The sequence below is a fragment of the Sprattus sprattus genome (genome assembly GCF_963457725.1).
Source record: "Sprattus sprattus genome assembly, chromosome: 9".
NCBI lineage: Eukaryota > Metazoa > Chordata > Actinopteri > Clupeiformes > Clupeidae > Sprattus > Sprattus sprattus.
Genome location: NC_137928.1, coordinates 11567122 through 11593236, shown reverse-complemented (window position 1 = coordinate 11593236; position 26115 = coordinate 11567122). Strand labels below are relative to the sequence as shown.

Genomic DNA, 26115 nt, shown 5'->3' with positions numbered 1-26115 from the left:
GTTGTATTTCAGTTTATTCGCATCCACAGGAACTGGGTCCAGGTAGTCATAATAGTACTCATAAGCCCATATGTATTCGGTGGAGTTCGTTGAGTTAACCATGATTCCAGTGATCTGAAAGTTAGGTCTCTTTTCTCACAGATGATGCAAATGAGTCAGACCAGCCCATGTTGTTAGAACATCACTCGGTGTGTGTGTCAGGGTCAAATGTTATGGCCATAGACGGGCTATGAGGCACTTAATGAAAATTAAATGTAATGTTATATCTAATTATTTCTTCGAAAAGTAAAATTGGCCTTTGATTTCACAGTTCACAGATCTTTACAGTTTTACACAGTGATTATAGAAATTAGTTGTATTTGTTAACTAATTACGCCAATTGCATTTTCGCTCAAAACATGTATGTATCCTGATTACAGTGTTTTGCGTGGATAAAGTCAACAAAATAAACTTTTAAAATAATTTTCGAAATATAACACGCTCACGACGACCACGTCTGGTGCAGTTCCTCCGCTATCCGCCGCTTTACTGCGTTTCTGAACACACCCCGTTTTGGAGGACGGACATGCGAAAACCGTCGCATCGACGGTACGACCATATACTTTGACCAAACGTAATACAGCTCAAACTAAAGTTGATCGGGATTATAGGATACGCTTCCGAAAAGCACCTTCAAGGTGACTATGGATGCAGTCAACGCTTTTAACATGGAGGTTGGTATTTCTTTTTCTTGAGTTGTTCTGAGTGGCGTTGCTATTTCTGTTAGCTAGCTAACGTTAGCTGTCGCAGAAAGCTGACACATTTAGAGGAAAGGCCTTTGGTAGGTCGCTAGCTAACGTAAATTATTGCCATGGACCAGCTCAACTCTGGGAATTTCGAAGCTATATTATTGAAAGTTAAATAAATCGAATGTATAAGTGTCCATATAACGTTACTTAATGTCTGTGTGTCCGTTTTTTAATTATTGCAACACATATAACAAGCTGAACTGTCAAGCGTTATCGATACTAAGCTAACGTGATTTAGCTAGCTTAAAAACTTAGCTATCTGCTGTTAGCGAACTACTATCTATTCGAGTGACAAGCTAGCGATTGAAGTGGGTTTGGTTAGTTGCTGGCTGGTTGGCTAGCAAAGACTTTTTTCTAGTGAAGTGGTGTGGTGCTAGCTACCACCTATAACTTGTACTAGGCGTTGACGAGGGGCAGTTACCCGTGTGATGGGTAGTGTGAGGTAACTTAAATGTTTGTGCAATCTTCTTGTGCCACGTATTTGCTGATTAGCTGACCTGCTGAAGCGAACATTGGCATTAGCTACGTTAGCAAAACAACAGCAGTTTGGCTAGCTGTTACCTATGTATAAGAAAACGGCCGCTGGGCAGATCCGCATGTGTACAAAGTACACTACTTCAAGCTAACTGTCGCAATATTATGGTGGCCAAATAAACGTTATCTGGCTTTGTGATTTGACGGCGCATTTTTTTTATTGCATTGGTTAATGTACAGTTTTTCCAAAGATTTTGCAATGTTCTAGTAATCATTATTCGATATGCCGCTATTTTCTAACCTGCGTTCAGGTCAATTGCCAATGGCGCTACCAATATATGCAACCACTTTGTACCAACCAGCAAAACAGTCTTTTTTCCGCGTCTCCTGTAACAACTTTAACCCATTACTGTTACTGTTAAAGAAACCGATATAAAACATTTCCTTTGATTCTAGCATTACCCTGAATGTATCCTTTGACATGTGTAGATATTCACTCAAAAACAATTAGTTAATAATTGCGACTTGGACATGATGCAAAATATGTCAAATGTATTTGTTTACTTACATATTCATATAAAAATGTAACTCTCATCCTACTTCAACAGGTTTGTATGACTCTTCTGTAGGGAAATTAGCTGTCAAGCTGGTCAGCTTTTAACGTAATGGGTTTCATCTATTGAATCCATATTTCAGTCTTGAGTAATGTTATCTGAAGTTTATTTTCTGGTGGAATAAAATAAAGATGTTGTTTACACTCTGGCAAGTAACTGGTAACTGCATCTTAACCACCTTCTATAAACAGAATAATTTTGACAAAGTTACCATTCTCATTTTTGTGCTGGTTTGCACATTGTCTGGAAAAAAAAGGGGTCAAGATGTTGAACTTCTATACATTAAATACTATCAAGTTTGTTTAGAGTGGTTGAAACTGGGGCAACAGAGTGCTGTCATATCCAGGGGCCGGCACCCTGCCATCTTTTCATAATCATTAACTGAGTGTACTGACTTGTCAATGAAGATGTAAATTGTCCTTGTAAAAATGGTCCTTGTGACTTTTTCCAAAAATCACCACTTCAACTCTTTGTCTTGCCTCTTCTTTATGTCTTGCTGTTCTGTCTTCCTTCTTACAGTTATTCTCCATGATAGACATGAAGCCCCCTATATCTCGGGCAAAAATGATGTCTATAACTAAGTCCGCCATAAAGGCCATTAAGGTAGGTCAAATAGAAATTCCAGTAATTGTTTTGTTCATGTGATGCAAAAGTTCTGCTCTTAAATGTCTTCCTCTCTATTTCTCATTTTTGCCAGTTATACAAGCATGTTGTTCAGATTGTTGAGAAATTCGTCAAGAAGGTATGTCACTGACTCATTTTAAGTGTTAGCCTATTAGTGTGACTTCATGAATCGGATTAATATGTAGTTCTGTATTTTTTTGAATCCCTCTATATCTTCCAAATGTCCTCATGTTCTATTTGTTTTTGTATTACCTCCGAAGTGCAAGCCTGAGTTGAAGATCCCAGGCCTTTACGTAGTGGATTCCATTGTACGTCAGTCTCGTCATCAGTTCGGTATGGACAAGGATGTGTTTGGGCCTAGGTTCTTGAAGAACTTCACTGCAACCTTTCAGAACCTTTATATGTGTCCAACTGATGACAAGGTGCGTTGCTCAGTCAAGGGCACTTCAACACAACACAAAATGTACAATGTGAATCTTGATTAAATTCATGACCTTGTGTGCATTTCTCCCTATTTAGTGTAAGATACTGCGTGTGTTGAACCTGTGGCAAAAGAATGGGGTTTTCACTATGGACATCATTCAGCCTCTGTTGGACATGGCCTCAGCTACTATGATGCCTATAGTGGAAAATGGCCTTCCAGCTGCAGGTATTACAAATATTTACAAAAGAGGATATGTTCTGCATTCAGGTGTACCATTGTAAATCTACTTTGACGTGTACAAATGAGGTCATGAACAAAAACATCCGTGGGTGATGCATTTGAATGTGCATGTAGTTTAAGGCCCCCTGATGTGGGTGACTGACATGTGCATACCCCTTCCCTCAGCCTCCCCAGCCCCAGTTGTGCCGGCGGAGATCTCACTGCCCGTCACCAGTGCCTCCATCGTGCAGGCGCTGCCCCAGCTCCAGAACTCCGGGGCCCTTGCAGCAGTGGCTCAGCTCTTCCAGTCCTCACAGGGTCAAGAGGTGAGCTGGGATGACGTTACCTATGCTAGTACTGATGGTTGTATTTCCTCTAACTTACCTTTCCTGCCGCGTATTTCCCAGGAATGTTACTACCTCGTTTGCCTTTAAGAAAATCGTTTTTATTCAACATGTGTGTTTTTTTTTTTCTATTATGTGTGTGTGCGCAGTTGCAGCAAATTCTACAGAATCTTCAGCAGCCCAAGGTTTCTGTGATTGAGAGCTCAGCTGGAGTAGCAGCAGCTGGACCACCAATGGCTTCGTCCCAGCCCGTCCCTCACAGTCTTTCCCATACAGAGCAGAAGAACTCCTTTGCTAAGGTAGAGCAGAGCATCCAGATCCCCCAGTCTAGTTCCATGGAGATTCATTGATGTATTTACGTTGTTGCTAAGTGGAGTAGGAGTTTCTTCAATATGCTTCTTTTTTTTTTTTTTTTTTTCTCCTCGGATTTAGAAACTTCTTGACCGTTTTGACTATGATGATGAACCAGAGGCTGCTGAGGATGTGAAGGACGTCTTGGCTCCGTAAGTCATGGAGTTAACTCTCAAGTCTCTTTTGATTTATGTAAAACCTCCCATAACCTCTTTTACTGTGTGTGTGAATAAACACATTCTGGTAGATTGTGTGTGTGAAATAATCTTTTCTGTTTTGATGTAGAAATATGCAACCAAATATGCAGCAACAGATGATGTACGCTCAGTTTGCTGCCGCGATGCCCAACCAGGTATGTAATTAGTTCCTCTATGGTTATTGACTAATTTCAAGGGAAGGCAAAAAGTCTGAAATAACCTTTGTATAATTAGGCATAATTATCTGGTATGAGCACTGAATGTGTAGTGTTTAATGTAGGGTTACATTTTGCCTGTAGGCCATTCACTTCAGTTGTTTTCATTTAGATGTCACAGGTTATTTTGCTCTACATTTAAGTGAGTAATTAATGTTTTAATACAAAGCCAGTCTTGTGTGGTGTCTGAATCCACTTCAGGTGCGCTCGGCCATGCACATGCATTAGCTCAAATGCTCATTATGGTGGAGTGATGATTGACTGCTTATCTTTTTCATTAGTATAATTAGCTTATTTGTATGTCAACACCTATGGATACATGAGAAAGCATTGATACCACAATGTATTGTCTTTGATTGTATGCTCTACCATTGTCATAGGCCTCTTTTACACTGGGCACCTTTGCAATTTTTGTTTGATTTGGTAAAATGATACTAGGCTAATCTCCAGCTCCTCATGTCTGAAATAACAGTGGAATTAACTCTGATATGTTGATAACTTTATTGGACTGTATAAAAGTATGATGTTTAGTATGATTAAGTGTGCATAGCAAACTAGTTTCTGCTAAATTAGTTGAACACATGCTGCAATTGTTATTCTGTTGCTAAGCTCATGAACTGTAAAGTAAGAGTCTCAGTTGTGAGGTGCCAGGACTTGGCGTCTTGTGGTTTTTGAAACTTGTCTTGTGCACAGTCCCACACTATCCACCACGCACCCTCGGACACCAGAAGTGAGGGTGCTAGATTTGTCTTTAGAACCTCTCTTCCAACTGCTGAGTTGTGTATCAGCGGGCTGCTAATTGACATAGATACTTCTAAGCATGTTTTAACATTTTAGTTTAAAAGCCCTTCAAAATCCCATCTATGAAGTTTGGTGCATTTGTATTCAGATTTGCTCATCGTAATAGCAGAGGTAGACCACACTATTGACCAGTGACCGGTAGGATGGCCATATGTGTCCCCAGCCAAAATGACACCCATGACCGTTGTATACCCTATGTTGCCCACGTCTACGCTTCTACACCGTAGATATTAACTAGTCATATGTAAAAGCTCACACCAGTTTCGTGTGTCTCCACAGCCTGGCCCAGGGCAGATGCAGGTGATGGGCCAGCCGCTCATGAACCAGCAGATGGGTGCCATGTCCTACATGCCCCAGATGGAGGCCAGCGCCCCTCCTGCCTCTCATCAGGTACGACAGGCACAAATACGAATGACTTTGAATGTAAAGTGTGCTTTTTTTGAAGGATGAGTTTTGCATTTTTTGTGCCGTTTGTTAATAAAAGCCACTCGCTTCAGCTTTGGGAGAGTTACAGTTCCATTTGAGCTTTTCAGTAGGTTTGAATGCAGTCCAGTAAAATTTAAGAACTGGAAACTTTGTGTAGTCTGACTTTTCTTTTAAAAATATCTTAAAACCATGCTCTTAAAAGTACATTCCTGTGCTGTCAGCAAATCTAATGAATAATGTATTTTTCCAGCCTGAACTATATTGTTATTAATGCATGATTGCTGTTGCTGGCTGTTCTCTCAGGTGGCTGTGGAGGTCGATCCATCAGGGAAGCCAGACAGAAAGGATGACGCACGAGGCAGGAGATCACGATCCAGGTTTTAATCATTTACTCTGTTTGCCATACTGCCAATCAGATGCACACAATCATGTTTCATTCCACAATGATGCTTATGGGAATGATTCTTTGTGAATATGCATAGGCCTGCCATAGAGGTGGCTCTGAATGTTGACTGGCCTCACAATCCGCTATCTTAATGATTCAAAGGGTAACAATTGGATTATAAAATGATTCTCTATGCATCAAGATGCAGCTTGCCTTTCATGCTTTTTATTCATAAATAGAAGCACTCCAATCTGAACTCCCTTTAAGCCTTTTATCTGGTTTATAGATCAGAAGATAAGAAAGACTCTCATTACATAAAAAGATGTCTTCTTTTTTTTTTTTAAGGAAGATTAGATTACCCAGCAGTAGGCCTGTGTCTAAATACTAAATAGTTTGCAGCCTACTGCATTGTAAATACAACTTCTTTAAAGATTTGCCATTAAAATAAATTCTGCCCTTCTGTTAGGCCCAAAGGATATTGTATTTGGCTAACATGACACCCGAGAAGTACTAGCACGTAGGCTACTAGCATAAAGCTAAGTAGCAGAGCTTTAAAACAGCTGTGTTCATTCATTGATATAATGGCCGCACCGTTGCGGTAAAATGCATTTAAAATATGATCAAACTAAAGTTTAACTGTACCTGGCCGCATCACAAGACCCAACCATTTAATTTCCCTGCATCAATGCAGAATCTTTCACTTTAGCATCGCAATGCAATTATCATTTCCCCTAGCCCTACTATGTCTTTTGAATGCACTTGAAAGTACCATTCTGATTTCCCATTTCTGCATCTCTCTTACTACAGATCGCCCAGAAGGCATTCGCCCTCACGCTCCCGCAAGTCACGCTCCGGCTCTCGCTCCCGCCGCTCACGGTTCCATCGCTCGCGCTCTCGCTCCAGGGACAGGCGGTCCCGAGACTTGCGCTCGCCCCGTTCCCGATCAGAGGAGAGGAGGGAGAGAGAGAGGGAACGCGAGCGGAGGCAGAAGGGACTGCCCCTTTTAAAGAGCAAAACACTGAGTGGTGGGTACTTTCAGCAAGCAAACTTCAATCAATTTTATTCAATATCAAAGTTTGTTGTTTTAAAAACTGTGGTTGTTGTTTAAGCTAATTTTGAATGCTGTTGTTTGTTGTTATCCGGTAGTGTGCAGCACTACACTGTGGGTTGGCCAGCTGGACAAGAAAACTTCACAACAAGACATATCATCACTACTGGAGGAGTTCGGTCAGATTGAGTCCATAAATGTGAGTCTTTACTGTCGGTTTAACTAAAGGCCTGCACTTGGTTCTGCGTTGGTGTCACATTGTTGCGTAAAATTTACTCATAGCAATTCATGCTCCCTTAAGGTTGTGCGTGTTGCCAAGCAATTCACCGCCAGAATAATAGGTGGAGCAAAGTTTAATTCACGTATATGAGCCTGTAATTTGCTCGGCAGATAGAAAACCGTTTCTCTAACAGAAAGTCTGAAGCTTGATGTTCTTTTCAAAACGTTGCTTGGGTAGCACTGTTAAACTGAACAGACATGCAGAATATATTTTAGTAATCTCATCACGTAACATTCGTTTCCAAAAACAATCACATAGTATCGCTTGTTTACTGTGATAGCATTATTTGCTAACGTATATGGGAAATCCCATAGACACCGTGCTAGGTATTAGCATCAATTAATTTACGTTTATGTTATTGTATAGGCCTGACATTTGCTCGGCAGATAGATAACAGGTTCCCTAACAGAAAGTCTGAAGCTTGAAGTTCTTTTCAAACCTTTACTTGGGAAGCACTGTAAAACTGAGTAGACATGCAGAATATTTTAGTAACCTAATCTCGTAACATTAGTTGATAGAACCTACGTTAGCTTAATGCTAACGTATAGGGCAAATTCCATTGAGATCACGCTAGCAGCTAGCATATTCTTCAAAGTAAACAATTGGAACAAACTTCGGTTCATTACAAGTGGCTTCGATTCATTACAATGGGTTATATAATTGCTCATAGTTTCTAGCTTCTTCGGTCAAACGCTCTTCAAGAGCATTCATCTTTAAAACATCTTCTGGGCTATACTGGCTTTTAAAAATGGCGGTATGAAAACAGGAAATGTGAGACTCCAGAAAGGATGTTGTCAACAGACCAGCAGACCAATCACAGCCTTGCAGGCTGCGAGGCTTGCGTAAAAGCTTGTGTAAAAAATGGCGCAAGTCTATGACCATAAATCAGGCTTAAGCTGGATGGCATCAACAATTGAAAGATGTTTATTTATTTTACCACTTTAGAAAAGTGAGGTTTGAGAATAGAGTGGATAAATCCCTGTTCTTGTGAGCTTTATGCATAAGCTGTGATGGCCACAGATCAAAACAGTGACATTTCAATGGGTGCTGCTGCTGATGCTGCTATCAGAAGAAACTCATATGCTTGTGTGGTTTGTCATTTGAATTCTGGAGGGAAGTACCCTAGAGGGAGGTACTCAGCTTTAACACAAAAATATCATTATCTGATTGCTGATTAGGCAAACACGTCCCCTCCCGTGTACTCTGGAATTCCCATTTGCTTTGTTAATGGAATTACTGGTTATGACTGAACCTACATGTACTTTTGGAACACTTTTGACAAGGTTGAAATACTAATTAATAATGATACTAAGTGGTTAAAGATTCTGCTTTAGTCTGATCTGAGGTTCATGGAGTTTGTAACTCCAAAAATGATATATTTGCATACAATGTTGGCTGTTGGATTTAGGTTAGTGTGTGTGGTTTTGATCATGTGCTTAAAGGGATAGTTCGGTTTTTAAGACATGAATCTGTATGGCTTCCCCGTCACCAGTGTCATGCAATCATGCATCACTTACCCCCGACAGCGTCCTGTGAGCAGAGTTCTCGTCCAGTTTTGGTCAAACCGAAAGTAGTCCGGCAGGTTTGCTAGACCCAGCAAAATAAAAAGTGTCTCTTCCCAAAACATTATGTGTTCAAAAGAGTGATATATTTGCATCCCAAAAACATTGTAGTGGAAAAAGTCCCAAAAACATTGTAGTGGAAAAAGTCACACCTCGTTATCACTTGGCCCTATTTTCAATACGCTCGATAATGCAATCTCACAGCTAGAGTCTACCTGTTTGATTCTCGAAAGTTGATTCGCGAAAGTTTGATTCACCAAAGTTGCCTGAGAGAAACGTCCATCACAGGAAAACGATGAAAACTGAGACAACATTTGATAAAATTGACATAAAGCATCGTTTTCCTGTGATGTCTCTCAGGCAACTTTGGTGAATCAAACTTTCGCGAATCAACTTTCGAGAATCAAACAGGTAGACTCTAGCTGTGAGATTGCATTATCGAGCGTATTGAAAATAGGGCCAAGTGATAATGAGGTGTGACTTTTTCCACTACAATGTTTTTGGGATGCAAATATATCACTCTTTTGAACACATAATGTTTTGGGAAGAGACACTTTTTATTTTGCTGGGTCTAGCAAACCTGCCGGACTACTTTCGGTTTGACCAAAACTGGACGAGAACTCTGCTCACAGGACGCTGTCGGGGGTAAGTGATGCATGATTGCATGACACTGGTGACGGGGAAGCCATACAGATTCATGTCTTAAAAGCCGAACTATCCCTTTAAGGTTTTAATACTGTGATGTACTGTGTTTTTTTTTTTTTTTTTTTTTAAAGCTGTTGAGTTGTTGTTTAATTATGCAATATCATAACGTCTCACATTGGTTGAGAATCCAGGAGAAATATATGGTGCAGCTTCCAAGGTTTGAGTCTGTGGTTTTGCTGTGGAAATGTTATATTACACATTAGTGACAGTTAGATTTCTTAGTAACATTTGCGGCATTAGCTTTTAACTGCAGGTTATAGCCTTAATCCCCATTGACCTTGTTTCGTTGTGGTTGAAAAAAGAAAAAATTATGTTGGTTTGTTTTCCCAAATGGATGTGTTGTGATGCTGACTAAAGCTGGTTGTCAAACTCATCAGTTACAGGACCCACCAACAGTTCTGGGAGGCTGTCTGCATGAATTTATATCAGCTGGGGCGATATATTGACCACCATATTTGTATTTATATCAGCATTTTTTTTTAAACATTACTACTAGGATTGTATGTACCATTATCTTAACTACTAATCCGGAGTGGTTTGCCTTCAGCCACATGGGGAAAATTCCTGGCTCTTATTTGTGTGTTTTATTGTGCTGTATGCTGTGGCTACGTGTGATGTTCAACATGAAGGCAAATGGATTATTATAGTACTTTTGAGGGATTATTATAGTACTTTTCAGGGATTCATGATATTGGATTTATGCCGATACTTTCCAACTCATTCTGGCTCATGGCCAATATCGAGATTTATATAGAGACATGGTTTTGTCCTTTCTTGTGTTAAAGGAGATTGCATATACCCCTCACATGATTAATGCTTTATCTTTAAATACATTTGCTATCGGTGTTGCATAAAGTACTTTCACATAGCCGCCATAACCAATCTTGTTGCACACACTCGTCAACATTTACATAATGAATGCAGCATCTCATCAGACAAGCAGACATTTTCATCAGCAGGAACATTCATATCAGGCCAATGCCGAAAAATAATTTTTAAGCCTTCATCAGCTGACACCTGATGGTGTGCCAGTATTATCCCTAGCGTCCCTAGCAATGCCAACTTCCTTCTCGCTAACAGTGCTAACCAGAAGAATAACAACCGTTGTTTTGTTTCTTGAGAGTTGTTTTAAATAAGGCTTGATAACCATTTATCATTCTCTCTCTCTCTCTCCCTGTCGCTACCGTGCCTCATCAGATGATTCCCCCCAGGGGCTGTGCCTACATCGTCATGGTGCACAGGCAGGATGCCTACAGGGCCCTCACCAGCCTCAGCAGGGGCACAGTCAAGGTCAACCAGAAGCCCATCAAGGTATGCTCCCTGTGTCCAAATGATGTGTGTCACCATCCACAAAAAATGAAGTCTCAAGCTTAAAGGCACGTTTTGATGTTTTATGATGCTCCACCAAAAGTTACTTTAATAAATGAGTATACAGCAAAAGGGGATCTGAATTATAAGTAGTTAAAACTGACTAGGGGTTTAGTTTATGACTTTTGAGCTAAGTTTTTAAGAGATGCCTTGTAAGTTTTGAACCTGGTTGGGCTGTGACTGACACCCTCTTGGATAGATTGCTTGGGCGTTGAACAAGGGCATAAAGCCCGATATGAAGAAGCTGTGGGATGTGGAGCGTGGGGTCACATACATCCCCTGGAGCAAGGTCAAAGTGGAGGTCCTGGAGACCTATCGGGAAGGAGGCATGCTGGACGCTGAGACTCTTTGTCCAGGTAAACACCAGAGGTTGTCCTACAATTGACAAAGCAGTCGTTTATTTATTTATTTCAAGAAATGATCACCTCAAATGTGTGATTGTTAGTAGTTATGTTGCCTTTAATATGATTTTACCAACTGTCACTATTCAAAATATGTAGTTGTAAGAGGGTCATTGGATAGTAATGTGTGTTACCTGGCTTGGCTGTGTTTAGACTGGGAAGGCTCTGTGAAGGACCTGGTGAAGCCTGGAGCAGGAAGTGGGGGTCAGGAAGGACGCCGGTCAGAGGACCACTCAATGTCTACGGTACAGGTAAAAGCTGGCGGGTTTCAAATGGAACTCCTCAGGAATTGTCAATGTTTTGTCCTTATTTACTGTCTAGTTCTTTCTCATCTTTTGTGTGTGGCACTTGAAGTTTGTTTGAAGGTACTATGCCATGGCTGTGAGTTGCGTCCTCAGGATTTATTAAAGCGGAAGTCTTTCCTCCTACTTACTTTGTTTGTTGTCTAACAACACAACAGCTGCAATAAAAATACACCAATTGAAGTAGTTGAACTAGGAAATTAGATGATTTAAAAAAAAAGGGGGGGGGGGGGTTAAATCGTTTCAACAATTTAGACCACAGCTGCTGTACTATTCAACGGAGGGATGATACTTTGGTGTCAATTTCTCAGTTTCAATTAGAACTGCTGGTAAGACAAGCGCACACAACTCTTGCAGGACATCTATGTATTTGCTTGATGTATCATGTGTTCTTTAAATCCTGTCAGGCAGTTAAGTCCTATGCCAGAGACAGTGAGAACTCTCTGAATAGACAACCGTCGAATCCTAAAGCCACTTTTGAAGCCTTTATGCACTTTAATCATCATGAGCAAAGTCAGTTTTGTATCTATCTTTTGTTTTTATGATGAGGCCTGGGGGGGGTGAGGAACGTGGCATAAAAATTCCAATAAAGTTTTTAACTGAGTTTGGATAATTGGTCCTCCGACTGTCTGCCAGTGAAACACGTTCTCTCTGCATTTTGTGTCACCTGTGTAATGCTGGAGGAGGGTCAGTGAAACGGTACCTTAGCACCACACAGACTGCTATACACAGATACACAGATTTAACTGGTTAATTATGTGTTGGTGAAACTTAAGAAACGATTATCGCACACCAACCTGTCAACCAAAAGAAGAAAACAAACGCAGTGATCATGAGTGTCTGGAAACGCTGGTTTTCTGCCTGACCACACCTATCTCGGGCCTTTGGTGACATGTTGCAATAGGAACGTGCACATTTTGCACGCCATATGCGCTGCTGGACATCTTTTTGGACACACTTTTGCGACTTCAGGCTTGTACTAACAGTAACGAGATGTACGGTTGGAGTCCTCAACATCAGGTAGGACACAAGAGGGAAGATACCAATCTGGGCGTGGCTCCACATACTGGAATATTATCGATGGCTCATGAATGTGGAAAAAAAGCGTCTGCTGGGTAAAGTAAGAGCAGAGGATATCTTCAGACACTGAATGGTGTCAGGTGGACACTTGAAGGACATTTGAGGATCTTTTGCTCCACCGGTGCAATGCACTTGAAGGCCCTTTGGTGATGGTAAGGAGCATTCCCTTTGATGCTATGCTTTTCTAGGTTTCCGTTGACTGTCATTAGGTATAGACATTTTTACCCTATGGATATACACAACCTATGTCTGGAGATGGCCATAAGCAGCTTGTAGCCAGTTGTATATTAACATTTTGGACGGTTATTGGCTAGTGTAGTCAGACGAACAAGGTTTTATTAGCTTGAACTGGCTTAACTGGTAATTTAATTTATCTGACATTACAAATACGTTTACTTGTTGCTTATACCTTAGGTTGAGGAAACTATAAAAAAAGGCCAGTTAGTTCTATTTAGTCGATGTTTTAGTCCACAACTGTTCCCTTTGCACATCAGTTAAGTGGTGCACAGCATCTGTGCCTCTCTGCATTTAATGCAACAGAACAGTTGCTACAGAGACATTTTGAGCAGAAGAACAAAGAAATTAGATTGCATTAGAAACATAGTTTACTGTCTTAAATTTAAAAAAAAAAATGCAGCCAGCAAGAAGCATACAACTACTCTTCTCCAAAACTAAACACTGATACATCTGGTGAACTAGTTTCATCTATTGCAAGACAATTTATTTGTGTTGGTAGATATTCCAGAAAAGCTAAAGGCTACCAAACTGTTTGAAGTGTAAAGTCTGTATAAGAACAGATGCTATTTTGAATTTTAGTGCATACATCAGTTTAAGAAGTCTTGGGTGATGCACAAGCCACCTACCAATGGAACTCCAATGTTTTTTTTTTTTTTTTTAAGTAGGCAACTTTAAAACGGCACGTGTCCGTGTAATTGGACACCCAAACAAAAATAATTTATGTACCTTCAATGTAGGTATTGATATCCCCTTGTCAATTTTCATATTGAGTTTGTAAAACTTGCTGGGTAAAAGCTGACTACTAATGCATAGCCTTTTACAAAACCACCAAAAGAATGCTATTTGTGATCATCCCAGTGTGTAGCGGCCAAATCTACCTGAAGTACTTTGACTTATCCACAAGTATCAGTTTCACATCAGATTGACAGAATACATACTATTAGAGAGAACATGTGTCAAATATCCTTAAATATTGTTCGGAACATAGTACAGAATGTTCTTGGCTTCTCACAAAAATAACAATTGTGTAATTTCATTTGGAAAAAAAAACATCACAGTAATCATTTAACATGCCAATTACCTTGTTAATTTACGAGATCTTTACGTCTATTGCGCACGTGAGATATGCGTTCTTCAGTCCCATTCATCGACCAGAATAACAGTTTGAGATGGTGACGAGCGTCGTAGGCATGGGGGTAACGTTTTTTCCAGTGCCGTGCAATGGTGTTCTGGAACACAAATGAAAATCGTGGATGTGATTGTCCCTTGGCTGAAATGTGAGAAGACGACTGAGAAACGGAAAACCTTAATCTGTCTGTGTGAGTACACATGGATGTGTCTCTTCCTCTTTGTGGACGCTTAATGAGATCGGTGAGTTGTGTTGGGTGTGATGGGTTTTAAGAGTACATTTTTAGGCCAGTCCATGATGTTGGTGTTTAGTGTGCTCTTTCATTGCCTCTGTGTCGCTGATCAGGCATTAATTAAGACGACTCCAAGAAAAAAGATTATGTACTCGATCGACAAGTATTTAAATGATTTCTTGACTAGTTCAGAAACAGAGAAAACTGATTTTGTTAGTTATTTCCTCCCTTTTTCAAAACTGCTCAAATTCCATTCCTGTGTGGCTGCATTAATTGCATGCATATCCAGGGGGAAGTGTAAGGTGCCATCTTTACGTCTGTATGTGGAAGCGGTGTGAATAACTCACTGACTTTGATCAACATTCCATTCACAAAGTAGATGTCATGATGAAAACTGATAAAACACACACCGCTTGACTGGAATGTGATGGTTCGAACTTAATGACCGTTTACATAATACTCACAATCTGGGAAGGCATCCACCCTTATTGTTAATACTCTTCCATCGTGAAGCATTATCCACTTTTAAGATGTCACTCCAGGACTCTGATACAAGAAAACCTGCCAGCAAATTAAAATGGACATGCATATACATTCTTGGCTCAAACTGGCGATTTGAATTATTGCGTAAACCCGTGGTATGATGCGTTCCAGTTTAATTATGGCATTTATGCATTTTTAGGCCAGTCCATGATGTTGGTGTTTAGTGTGGTCTTTCATTGCCTCTGTGCGGCTGATCAGGCATTAATTAAGACGACTCCAAGAAAAAAAATGATGTACTCGATCGACGAGTATTTAAATGGTTTCTAAAAAAACTAATTCAGAAACAGAGAAAACTGATTTTGTTAGTCATTTCCTCCCTTTCCTCCCTTTTTCAAAACTGCTCAAATTCCATTCCTGTGTGGCTGCATTAATTGCATGCATATCCTGGGGGAAGTGTAAGGTGCCATCTTTACGTCTGTATGTGGAAGCGGTGTGAATAACTCACTGACTTTGGTCAACATTCCATTCACAAAGTAGATGTCATGATGAAAACTGATAAAACACACACCGCTTGACTGGAATGTGATGGTTCGAATTTAATGACCCGTTTATATAATACTCATAATCTGGGAAGGGATCCACCCTTATTGTTAATACTCTTCCATCGTGAAGCATTATCTACTTTTTATTAAGATGTCACTCCAGGACTCTGATACAAGAAAACACGCCTGCAAATTAAAATGGACATGCATATACATTCTTGACTTAAACTTGCAATTTACTAGCGGTATGATGCGTTCCAGTTTAATTATGGCACAATATATGCTATGAATGTAGAGCTTTAAAACTCTCCTTTCCTGTTTGTACCAGTGTCACTTCCGAGGACTTTCTGTTTTGAACTTTTAAGTTTCGGTAAACAGAGGATAGGATTTAAAATGTAAATATATGCACGTAAAAGCAAAATGACCAATATTTTCTTAAAAATCCTAAATGTTTATGCATACCCTGAAGGAAAGTGCTTCCTTGTTCACAAATCGCAACACAAGTGCAAATAAATGACTCAAATTGTTTGGAAAAAAAAAATTTACAAGCCACAAAGATTGTGGTAGATTTCCTTGACAGAATGTGACCGTGTATTATATATTTAAAAAAAAGTTTAATGACAAAGTACAGATTTCATACACCAGACTAAAACTCCCTTAGCTGTCATTGGCCTGACCATTTCCAGGAGTGAGATTCTAGAACGTGGGCGTGAGAATCCGCCAGGGCCTCACCAAGGTGAGTCATTGTGGATGTTATGGCGCGTGGATATCGGATGTGTCCTCACTTTGGAATCGCTGGCAAACTTCAGTGTTCAAGAGGTAATCGATGAATAGCTCTGATGAAATCCGAATTCAACTGGGGTCACCCTCAACATTGGCACAGACATTTTGCATTGGTGCATCTGAGGTGTAGAGCAAACTTTTATATACTAAGGCATTTATTTATTTAGTTTATAGTTGTGTCAGGCAATTGTGTTGTGTTGAATGCATTAGGTTTTAGTAGATGACACACTGTCAGCAGTTATTTAGAGGAAATCTCATTTAGTACACAATCTGCTAGTCTGCAGTGGTGGTTTAAAATTCAAGTTAGAAAGGGTTTGTGTCTTGTTTTATGCAATCTGTGTTTGAAAAGCTCATAATTTGAATTTGAACCCATCTGGGCAGAAAGTTACCTGACTACCAGATACAGTCATTCTGGCGTATTTCAAAAATGTGCACACTGCATAGTGGAGGAAATGGAACACTTGATCTGTGAGCCCCCCCATCCAACACCCAGGAAGCAGCCAATAGGCTTTGCTTGGGCTTCACTGCTGGCAGGACCACCTTTATATATGTCTGCTCTGGATCTACTGCCCCTTGTTCCAGGTTGGATGCAGAGGTGAGGGTAAGAGTAGACATCACCCCGCCTATACTGAGAATCCAGAGTCCATCTGGAAACAATTGAAAAAGGCAGGCAGTAGAGGTCATCGTTATGGTGGTACATAGTAAATGCACCTACATTCTACTGAATTGACAAGTGTTTAAGCACTAAATATGAGGTTTGTTGCTGATGAATGCCATCTAGTGGAGAGAGACAGCATGTGTATTGTGATACATATGTACTCACACATACCTGTACAAATAATTGGTAGCAAAGATATGTGAACATTGAAAATGTTATTAGCTATGTTTTGATTTCAAACGAAATTTGCACTTTGAACACTAAAATCCGATATGCTTAGCGATTTGGAATTTAGAAACTTTTTATGATGGCTGGCATGTCTGATCATCCAGAATCCTATATTGGAATATTTACCACTGTCAAACTGAGTCTAGAAGGTGATTTATTTAACTGTATACTATCTGGTGTTCATTCCAGAACCTTTTCAGTTTTGGCAGCATGAGTGAAATGATCTCTATGGGTCCTAAATGAAAGTAGATGTTCACAATATCAAAATGTGAAACTGGACGTAAGCAGGCTGATTTAGCAGATGGTTAAGTAAAGGGTTTTGAACTTAGAGAGGCCTGGTTAAGGCATGGACCCTCGTGGAGTGGATAGGTACATTAGGAGGGGTAAGTGTAGCCTTTTGTTATTGTCTGTTATTTCTGTTGAAAGTCATTTAGATGAAAATGCCTTTCTGTGCAATTTACACACGTGTTCCTGAAAAGTGAATTAAATGCTACAGTTAATTTGGAAAATGAAGTCCCAAAAATACTAACTAGCATCTAACTTACACCTAGTATTTTAGAGGTCATTCAGGCAATCAATCACAATGATGATAGTAATCACAGGGCATTTACCTGCAAATGTTACATTTAGTAGTATTACCCCACAGAAAGCATGCTATTCCCATATTGCACTTTGTATTGCAAATGCAAGATTTCTCATCTCAGATTGATCACATTCACAGTATGAAATGTGTCCACTAAAGACATTTTCATTATTGATAGTGGTAAAACTGTATTAGACATTATATTTAATCTGTCTTAAAGCACTTTAGCAAAACAAAAAATCACAATGAACAGAGTATGTTTAAAGAATGAAGCCCACATTTATCTGCAATGCTAATTTAGGGGAACCTTACCTCGCAAAGAAAATAAATCCTATGACAATAGGAAATGTGTAACAGGGCAGATAAATACTGTTATACTAAAGTCAACATAACAGAGATACTGACAATCAAAATAATTGCCTAATGTTTATAATCCCTGAGACTATAAAATGGAATGCTCAAATTGTTAATGAGTTCACTCCCCAGCTGTTGTAATAACCTCTATAGTCCATTGTGCTCAAGTTAGGAAATGATTGCTGCCTCTTTTTTTACTAGTGTAAACACATGTAAGAACAGGCCACTAAGACAAAGCAAAATTCTAATCCCAAAATAGGTATACAATGTACTGCAGAGGGTAATGTACTATAGTGTTGTAGGTAATTATAAACTGACTGCAATTCAGGACATTTCATATAGAGAAAAGTTAGAACTTGTTCTCAGTTTGTTGACAGATCATCCTAAGAGGTTGAGTTCTGCTTCCTCCAAATGCAGCCCCACAGATGCCTCAGTTCAAATGGTGTCCACGTATTGCATCAGTGTCTTCCTCAAATAAAGCTCACATATTGAGGAGTATTGCGTCATTTTCGTATGAGTGTGGACATTGAGGATCTCTCAGGCTACCACTAAAGTGAGGTGCTGTTATAAACCTTTCAAATTTCCTTTGTCTACAAATGGTTTCTTCTGAATCATGGTGTTTTCCCCTCTCTCTGTCACAGGTTTCTTGTTTCTCACTGTCACTATGTGTATTTCCATGTTTCACTAAGCTTACCAGTTGGTTTTGGAGTCAGCAGCTTTTCCTTTTCCACCAAATCACAAATCAGTTTTAATGTTAACACTATTTACTAATACTCAGCAACTTTCTGACTATATTGAGCGGACCTGCAAGCGCCTGGTCAGTCACTATATTTCTTTTGACTAAATATTGATTGTCTGTTCAATGTTTACAAAGTCCTTGGTCCCCACGCTACTAAGGCTAAATCCATCAAACATCTAGCTTGTTTTACACATTAAACAGTGAGACATTATATGGGAGATGTGAGCATATGACCAAGCCTTTTTGACTACCAGTAGTGGTATTATGTGTTGGTGCTCTCATATACCTAACATCTTTTGTTTAAAAAATATGTCCTACCGACTCTTTTATAGGCCCTCAAAAGTCTAAACACTATAAGTTGGCACCACATGATGTACCATTTCTTGAGTCTTTATTATAGTATATATTATTTTCATTATATATTGTATTATTGTTACATAAATTAATGTAAAGATGACAATATAAATGAGACAGAGACCAGCCATCAGAATTATATCAGCGCTTTATCTTTTGCAATAGAGGGAGACTGTCACAACCAAATATCATGAACAAACTCCAAAGATGAGCTGGGTGCAGCCAGCCTATATATGAGTGTAAAAAACATGTTTCTTGAGCAGACACAGGGCGTTATTCTGTCCCAGGATGTTAATATGTCTGTTTCAGATCACTACAGAAGTGCTCTTAAACATGTCCTTGAAAGAAGACAGTATGTATGACTATCAGTAAAAACAGGTTGTATGCCTCAGTAAAACAGTATAAGCATTCAGATTAAAATAGAATTACAATGTATTAAATGTATCTATCAATTATACATTTGCACCTGTGTATTACTCCTACATTAAGATATAATGACATTCTCTACATTATTGCTACCAAGCTTGTACTGTCAGTGGAGTATTATTTTGATCACAACTTCACATACTCAAACCTGGTTCAGGTAGACACTATGCCGGGCTTTTCACAATATATTTGTTATCCATTTTGAACACATTTTAAAAGAACTTGCACTATGCATTCAACAGCAATGGACGTGTCATTATAACACCTATCTAATCAATTAAGTTTTGCTTCAATAGCAGCGATGTGGGAAATATAAGACTACATAGGAATTAGCCCTGAACAAAATACACCTAAGTGTGATGACATGTTTATCAAGATGTGAAGTGATCACTTAAATATTCATACTAGTCTGTGATACTCTCCATTTTTTCTGAGAGCCACATACATTTGACTAGTAGGTTTCCTTTGTTTCAAATGCCAGAAGGTAAGGATGTAAAAGACTAGAGGTTGTCATGTACTGTAGCCAACTGCCATGCAAAAGAAGTTTCTGATAAGTGACCAGTGCTTCAGTTATTTTTACAGCCACTTATATATGGCTCTATCTATGGTGTGTTCTCCTAGACTTTCATGGCACACACTATTGTAGTAGAATAAGTATGACATTCATGCATAAAAACTAAAACGGGGAAACAATCTCTCTACATTATATGAAGAGGCATACTGCGTTGAATAGAGAGCCCAAACTGTGTAACTACACAGACAATAAAATGTTACCCACACATCACTTAATCGTTGCCTGTCATTTAAGGACAGCTGATGGATTAGTATTTGCCCTTATTCATTCAATATCAAGTTTTCACATTCATCAATGCATATGGGGTTCCCGCCCCTTGAAAGATACAAGGCAAATGCCATTACTTGAAAGTTGGTGGAGTGAGTTGTAGAACATGTTTGAATTATGTCAAGTACAGTGCTATGAAAAAAAATTGTCTTTGCTGTATATCCTTTTGGTTGTTCACTCAAAATATTCACAAAAAGCTTACCTTTTCATTTAAGTAAAATTATTTAAAGTAAAATAAAAATGTTAGCATTTAAATAAATATTATTCTCCAAAACAGGTGTGCAACATTTATTGGCACCCCTTAATTTAATGTTTTGTGCAGCCACCCTTTGACAAGATAACAGCTCTGAGTCTTCTCCTTTACTGCGTGATGAGGTTGGTGAACACATGGCACGGGATATGAGAGCATTCCTACATACAGTATCTCTCCAGATCCTTCAGATTCTTAGGTCAACACTTGTAGACTCGGCTTCAGCTCTTTCCACAGATTTTCTATGGGGTTTAGGTCGGGGGACTGTGATGGCCATGTCAAAACCTTTATTCCGCGGTCACTGACAATTTTCGTGTTGATTTTGAGGTGTGCTTCAGATCACGGCACACACTATTGTAGTAGAAGAAGTATGACATTCATGCACCTCTGGAAATTCAAATAATGATGATCAACTAAAACGGGGAAAAAATCTCTCTACATTATATGAAGAGGCATACTGCGTTGAATAGAGAGCCCAAACTGTGTATCTGTACACGGACAATAAACGTACCCACACATCACTGAATCGTTACCTGTCATTTAAGGACAGCTGATGGATTAGTATTTGCCCTTATTCATTCAATATCAAGTTTTCACATGAGTCATCAATGCATATGGGGTTCCCGCCCCTTGAAAGATACAAGGCAAATGCCATTACCTGAAAGTTGGTGGAACTAAGTGAGTTGTAGAACATGTTTGAATTATGTCAAGTACAGTGCTATGAAAAAAATATGTCTTTGCTGTTCATCCTTTAGGGTTTTTCACTCAAAATATTCACAAAAAGCTAACCTTTTCATTGAAGTAAAATTATTGAAAGTAAAAAAAAAATGTTTTAGCATTTAAATAAATATTATTCTCCAAAACAGGTGTGCCACATTTATTGGCACCCCTTAATTAAATGTTTTGTGCAGCCTTCCTTTGCCAAGATAACAGCTCTGAGTCTTCTCCTTTACTGCGTGATGAGGTTGGTGAACACATGGCACGGGATATGAGAGCATTCCTACATACAGTATCTCTCCAGATCCTTCAGATTCTTAGGTGAACACTTGTATACTCGGCTTCAGCTCTTTCCACAGATTTTCTATGGGGTTTGGGTCGGGGGACTGTGATGGCCATGTCAACCTTTATTCCGCGGTCAGTGACAATTTTCGTGTTGATTTTGAGGTGTGCTTCAGATCACTGTCCTGCTGGAAGGTCCAACCACGGCCCATTTTAAGCTTTCTAGAGGGGGCTGTTAGGTTGGTGGTGATGTAGGTGGCGTCTGATGGTAGTTCTGGAGACTTTCTGACCCCAGGACTCAATTTACCTCTATAATTCTCCAGCTGTGATCCTTGGAGATTCTTTTGCCAGTCAAACCATCCTTCTCACGGTGCGTGGGGTCAAGTTACAGACAGGTCCTCTTCCAGGCTGATTCCTTACATCTCCTGTCGCTTTGAACTGCTTAACTATTGCCCTGATTGTGAAAATAAGTATTTTCAACTGTTTGGATATTTTCTTTTAACCTTCTCCAGATATCTGCAGCTCAACAACTTTTGGTCGCACTTCGTTACTTTGTTCTTTTGTCTTTCCCATCTTGATGAATGACTTAGGGCATTCGCCCTGTGTCACCTCATATTTACACCCGAGTGAAACAGGAAGTCATGGTTGACCGCTCAATAGTTCCTAAACAAACAGGAGAACTTAAAAATGTAAAACATGACTAGTAATATACTTCAGTTAGATTTTAATTATAAGATTTTCTAAGGGTACCAATAATTGTGGCACCAATGTGTTGGAGAAATATATTTTATATAATGTAAAAAAAATATATATTCTTTCAATAATTTTACTTAATGAAAAAGGTAATAATTTTGTGATTTTGAGTGAAAGACCAAGAAGATAAACAGCAAAGAAACATTTTTTCATAGCCTGTTTTACCCATATTCATTAAGGGTGCCAATAATTGTGGAGGGCACTGTACATAATAAGAACAAAATGGGTCAACACTTGACCCCTAACTACCAGGAGGCCTTGATCAGTATTCGACCAACTATGTTTTTAAATTCTACAATTAGAAACAAGTACAGTGTGTGACCATGTGTGTATGACCATATATTTGAAGATGAAAGAATGAATGAAGACTGGATAATACAGACCAATGAAAATGAATTTAAGATGATGTATGGAATATGATGGAAATCATATGTCCACACTTGCATGTTTCTATGTCACACATGCATATATCATTTAATGTTGATATGAAAAGCTTCAGTGCCTAAAAGCTATGTTTTAAACTACAAATGAGGAGCCTCAGTGCACATCAGTTGTAATATGTTTGATTTTTGCTGTGATTTCAAAAGTAATTGTAGATGGCAAGTTGCTTTTTAGCATGCTAAAGTCACCTTAGCAGAGACAAATTGATTTGCAGCTCTAATTTGATTTGTGCTTCACAGCACAGCAAAGCATCTATACTCATGAGAACTCCAAGGAAAGACTTGTTGAAGCATGTGTTTTGAAACGTGCTGTTTGTTTGTGTGTTTCTGTTAGGTGCCGCCTACCCCGCCCGTAGCCTCAGCAGGGAATCCTTCTTTCCACCCACCCATGGGTCTTCCACCTCCAGCCATGATGCCAGGGGGTCCCCCTCCTCCCTTCTTACCTCCAGGCTTTGACCCTGGCCAGATTCCCCCAGGTAAGCCACTAGCGCTTTGTGCCCATCATACATTCGCTAAGAAAGAACGGTTCCTTCCCTATATCATGCCCTATCTCTGTGAGCATACATGGACTGCACACTGTGTGTTTCAACATGTTGTGGTGATCCTTACAGTTTTTGTGTGGTTTGTTTCATTCAGGATTTCCTCTGCCTGGTGCTATGCCTGCTACTGGACCTATGCCAGCTGGCCCTCCGATGAACAGGCCACCAAGTAAGTACTTTAGCTTGATCTTTTGTTGCCTTTTTCTTTGTCTTTTTATCAGAGCTAGATGAACAAACGAATACTTGGCTACCTTTTGAATCGAAATTAATTATACTTTTATGTAAGCACAATCTTTCATCTCGTTTTAATTATCTCAACATGTTTAAATGTAATACCATGTCTAATAACTTCACAATTCGACTACATTTTCCACATAGTGCTGGCCCTTATCAATAAAATGTTATTGATTATTTTGTTTTGCTTCTCCCGTCACTTAGTGTCAGTACCAGGAAATTCTGTGGAGAAGCCACTGAAAGACAAGATGGCTTCAGAGAATACTCCGTCCGATGCTCTAGGAATCCATGAGTCCATGAGTCCCCCACCAACAGTAGGCCTCCTCGGGGCCAGGCCCGGCATGATGCCCCTGCAGCGTCCTCCAGGACCGCCCCCGTTCATGCCCCATTTCCCCCACGATATGCCCCCCCCAAACATGCCTCCCATGCATCCTCCCATGATGCCCCGGGGCCCAAACCCCATGATGTACCGGGAGCCTCCACCTGGGCGGTTCCGAATGCCGATGCCCCATCCCCCAAGAGACGACTTCCACCCACCCCCAGAAGATTTCCCCCCGCAGATGGACGACTTCCCACCTCCTCACGGGCCGCACATGGGTCCTGAGGACATGGATGACTGGGAGGGTCCACCGCCGCCGTTCGGCAACGATTGGCACAGGGAGCCAGGCTGGTACAGGGATCAGCCCCCGCACAGGGGGAGGGGCAGGCGTGGTTGGGGACGGGACAGACCAGGGCCCGGGGGTCCGGGACGCTTCATGAATCGCCATGAAGGGTTTGACTAGCATACTGAGCCTAGGCTCATTAGTGTAACTGTTGGGACACTGAACCACGTATTATTTTGAACGTGTGGGGAATAGTGGGACTATATTTTTGGAAGACGTTACTACAGGGTGACATCATAGATTAAATCAGTGCCAACAGTTCAGTGATGATCACCAGATATCCCCAGAATATATTAAAAAAAAAAGATATCACCAGGCCTTCTAACTTTAGATTTCCCCAAATTCCTTCCAGCCTGAGGAACACTAACACATTGCTTGTATGAAGGAGCGAACCTGAGTTCGCCTGTCCGTTGAAACCACTGTGCTTTTTCCATTATGTAAGCTTGAGTATTGTCTAAAAAGAGATAGGAAAACGTTTCTGTACATATAAACACACTGCTCAATCCTTTTGTATATTTTGAAATAGAACTTTGTTCAGACTGTACTATGTTTCTGTCAGAGCAGGAGGTTGTTGTAAAACCCTTTGAAGAGTGTGTGCCCAGATGTAGGTTTTTTTTCTTTCTTTCTCGGTTTTGACCTGAAGAGCGATGACATTTTTATTGAACAGTAAGGTACAAACATGAAGATGTGTTGCACAGTACTTTTCATCTTTGGCATCTGTTTTTAGTAAACTATTTTTGTATCAGTTTTGTCATGGGTCAGTCATTTTCAGATGTACATCAATGGAAGACTTGTATCAAATGTAGATGGCAGATAGTTAGTTCAGATGCGCATCTTATTTGTGCTGTGGAATCACATCATATTCCAACTTTATTGCGATAGAGGGCGCTATATTAGAGTTTTTATCAAAATTAGGACCCAATGAAATCAAGAGTGGGTTCCATTGAAAATCAATGCTAGCCAAGGGCAAGCTATATATTTGGTTATTTGCCTAAAAATGTGTCTTTGTAAGCTTGTGTGTTTAAATTACACTGTGTTATAATGTTTCTAACACTAGGCCTGTTTCTTACATCGTCATATAACTAGCGCGAGCTCTGCATACACCAGTCCCTATGATGCACAAGAATAATGTGCTTAAATTGTTCGGCATTTAAGTCTGAGTACAAATTAAGCTATTCAGATTCAAGTCTCCTGGCAAATGTGATTTCAGATCGGTTACATACGCTTCAGTTGTTCATGACATTACCCATGTTTTTTTTTTTTATTCAGTGTTTCACCTTCACGTAGGCTACGTGACAGACATGAATGAGAGAGGATGGAGAGGCAGTAGTAGGTTTATATCTGGCAGCATCGTTTTTGGCTTCTCTCCCAGTTACAAAAGTGTCTACAAGTGTGAAGGCTGGGATTGGCTCGTATACGGAGTTAGTGGCACTCTTGCGGTCCACTCCCGCTCCGTCTCCAAGGGCTGTGTGCTCCTCCCTTCACAGCAGTGTAGAAACAACATGGTAGCGCCTATGCATCGTCTGTGTAGTGCCAGCAATGCAGAGGCTATCATTTTCGGGAGTGTAATAGAACATGGCTTATCAATAGGTTGACCGCGATAGAAACTGATAACCACGAATTACTGGTTTCATGTGACAATACCGTTATTTTGGTTTTGGTACCATCATGTGCAAATGAATTAGCTTGATTAGACGCGAGAAGACGTCTCCCCCAGGTCCTAGTGACCGTATGGAATACCTGTGACCGTCACCTAAAACCGTAAGTTGGAAGCACAATCTGCGTGTCATTTGATGCAGTGCACTTACGTTGTATGTTTATTTGGTCACAAATTGTATTTTGTTTTACATATGGTAGTTGAGATAGATATGACAGCATGCTTTTTGTGTCGTTGCTTGCATAACCTCCCATCTGTTTTACATGGGGTCAATTTTAAATCGATTTAGACCATAGCCCCACATTTTATTGGATTTCCTATTTGGTCACCTGCACAGGCAAAAATAAAGTCGAACTTGCTCTGACGACGTGCTATACCACCCGA

At 40.0% G+C, this 26115-nt stretch overlaps 1 protein-coding gene across 2 annotated transcripts; it reads left to right on the top strand.

The window, feature by feature from the left end:
• The first annotated feature begins 573 nt into the window (after positions 1-573).
• Positions 574-24819, top strand: scaf4b (SR-related CTD-associated factor 4b). 2 transcript variants are annotated; one of them, XM_080844365.1, is made up of 19 exons: positions 574-713; positions 2396-2479; positions 2574-2618; positions 2761-2922; positions 3020-3149; positions 3330-3469; positions 3637-3786; positions 3920-3990; positions 4124-4190; positions 5331-5441; positions 5781-5854; positions 6670-6887; positions 7009-7109; positions 10655-10768; positions 11025-11181; positions 11380-11471; positions 22974-23115; positions 23276-23347; positions 23617-24819. In XM_080844365.1, exons 1-19 carry the CDS (start codon positions 684-686, stop codon positions 24192-24194), a joined length of 2538 nt encoding a protein of 845 aa, XP_080700491.1. In that variant the 5' UTR covers positions 574-683; the 3' UTR covers positions 24195-24819. The 2 variants fall into 2 exon arrangements, with proteins under 2 accessions (XP_080700491.1, XP_080700490.1); XM_080844364.1 differs by having other exon boundaries at positions 11380-11477.
• The last annotated feature ends 1296 nt before the right edge of the window (positions 24820-26115 follow it).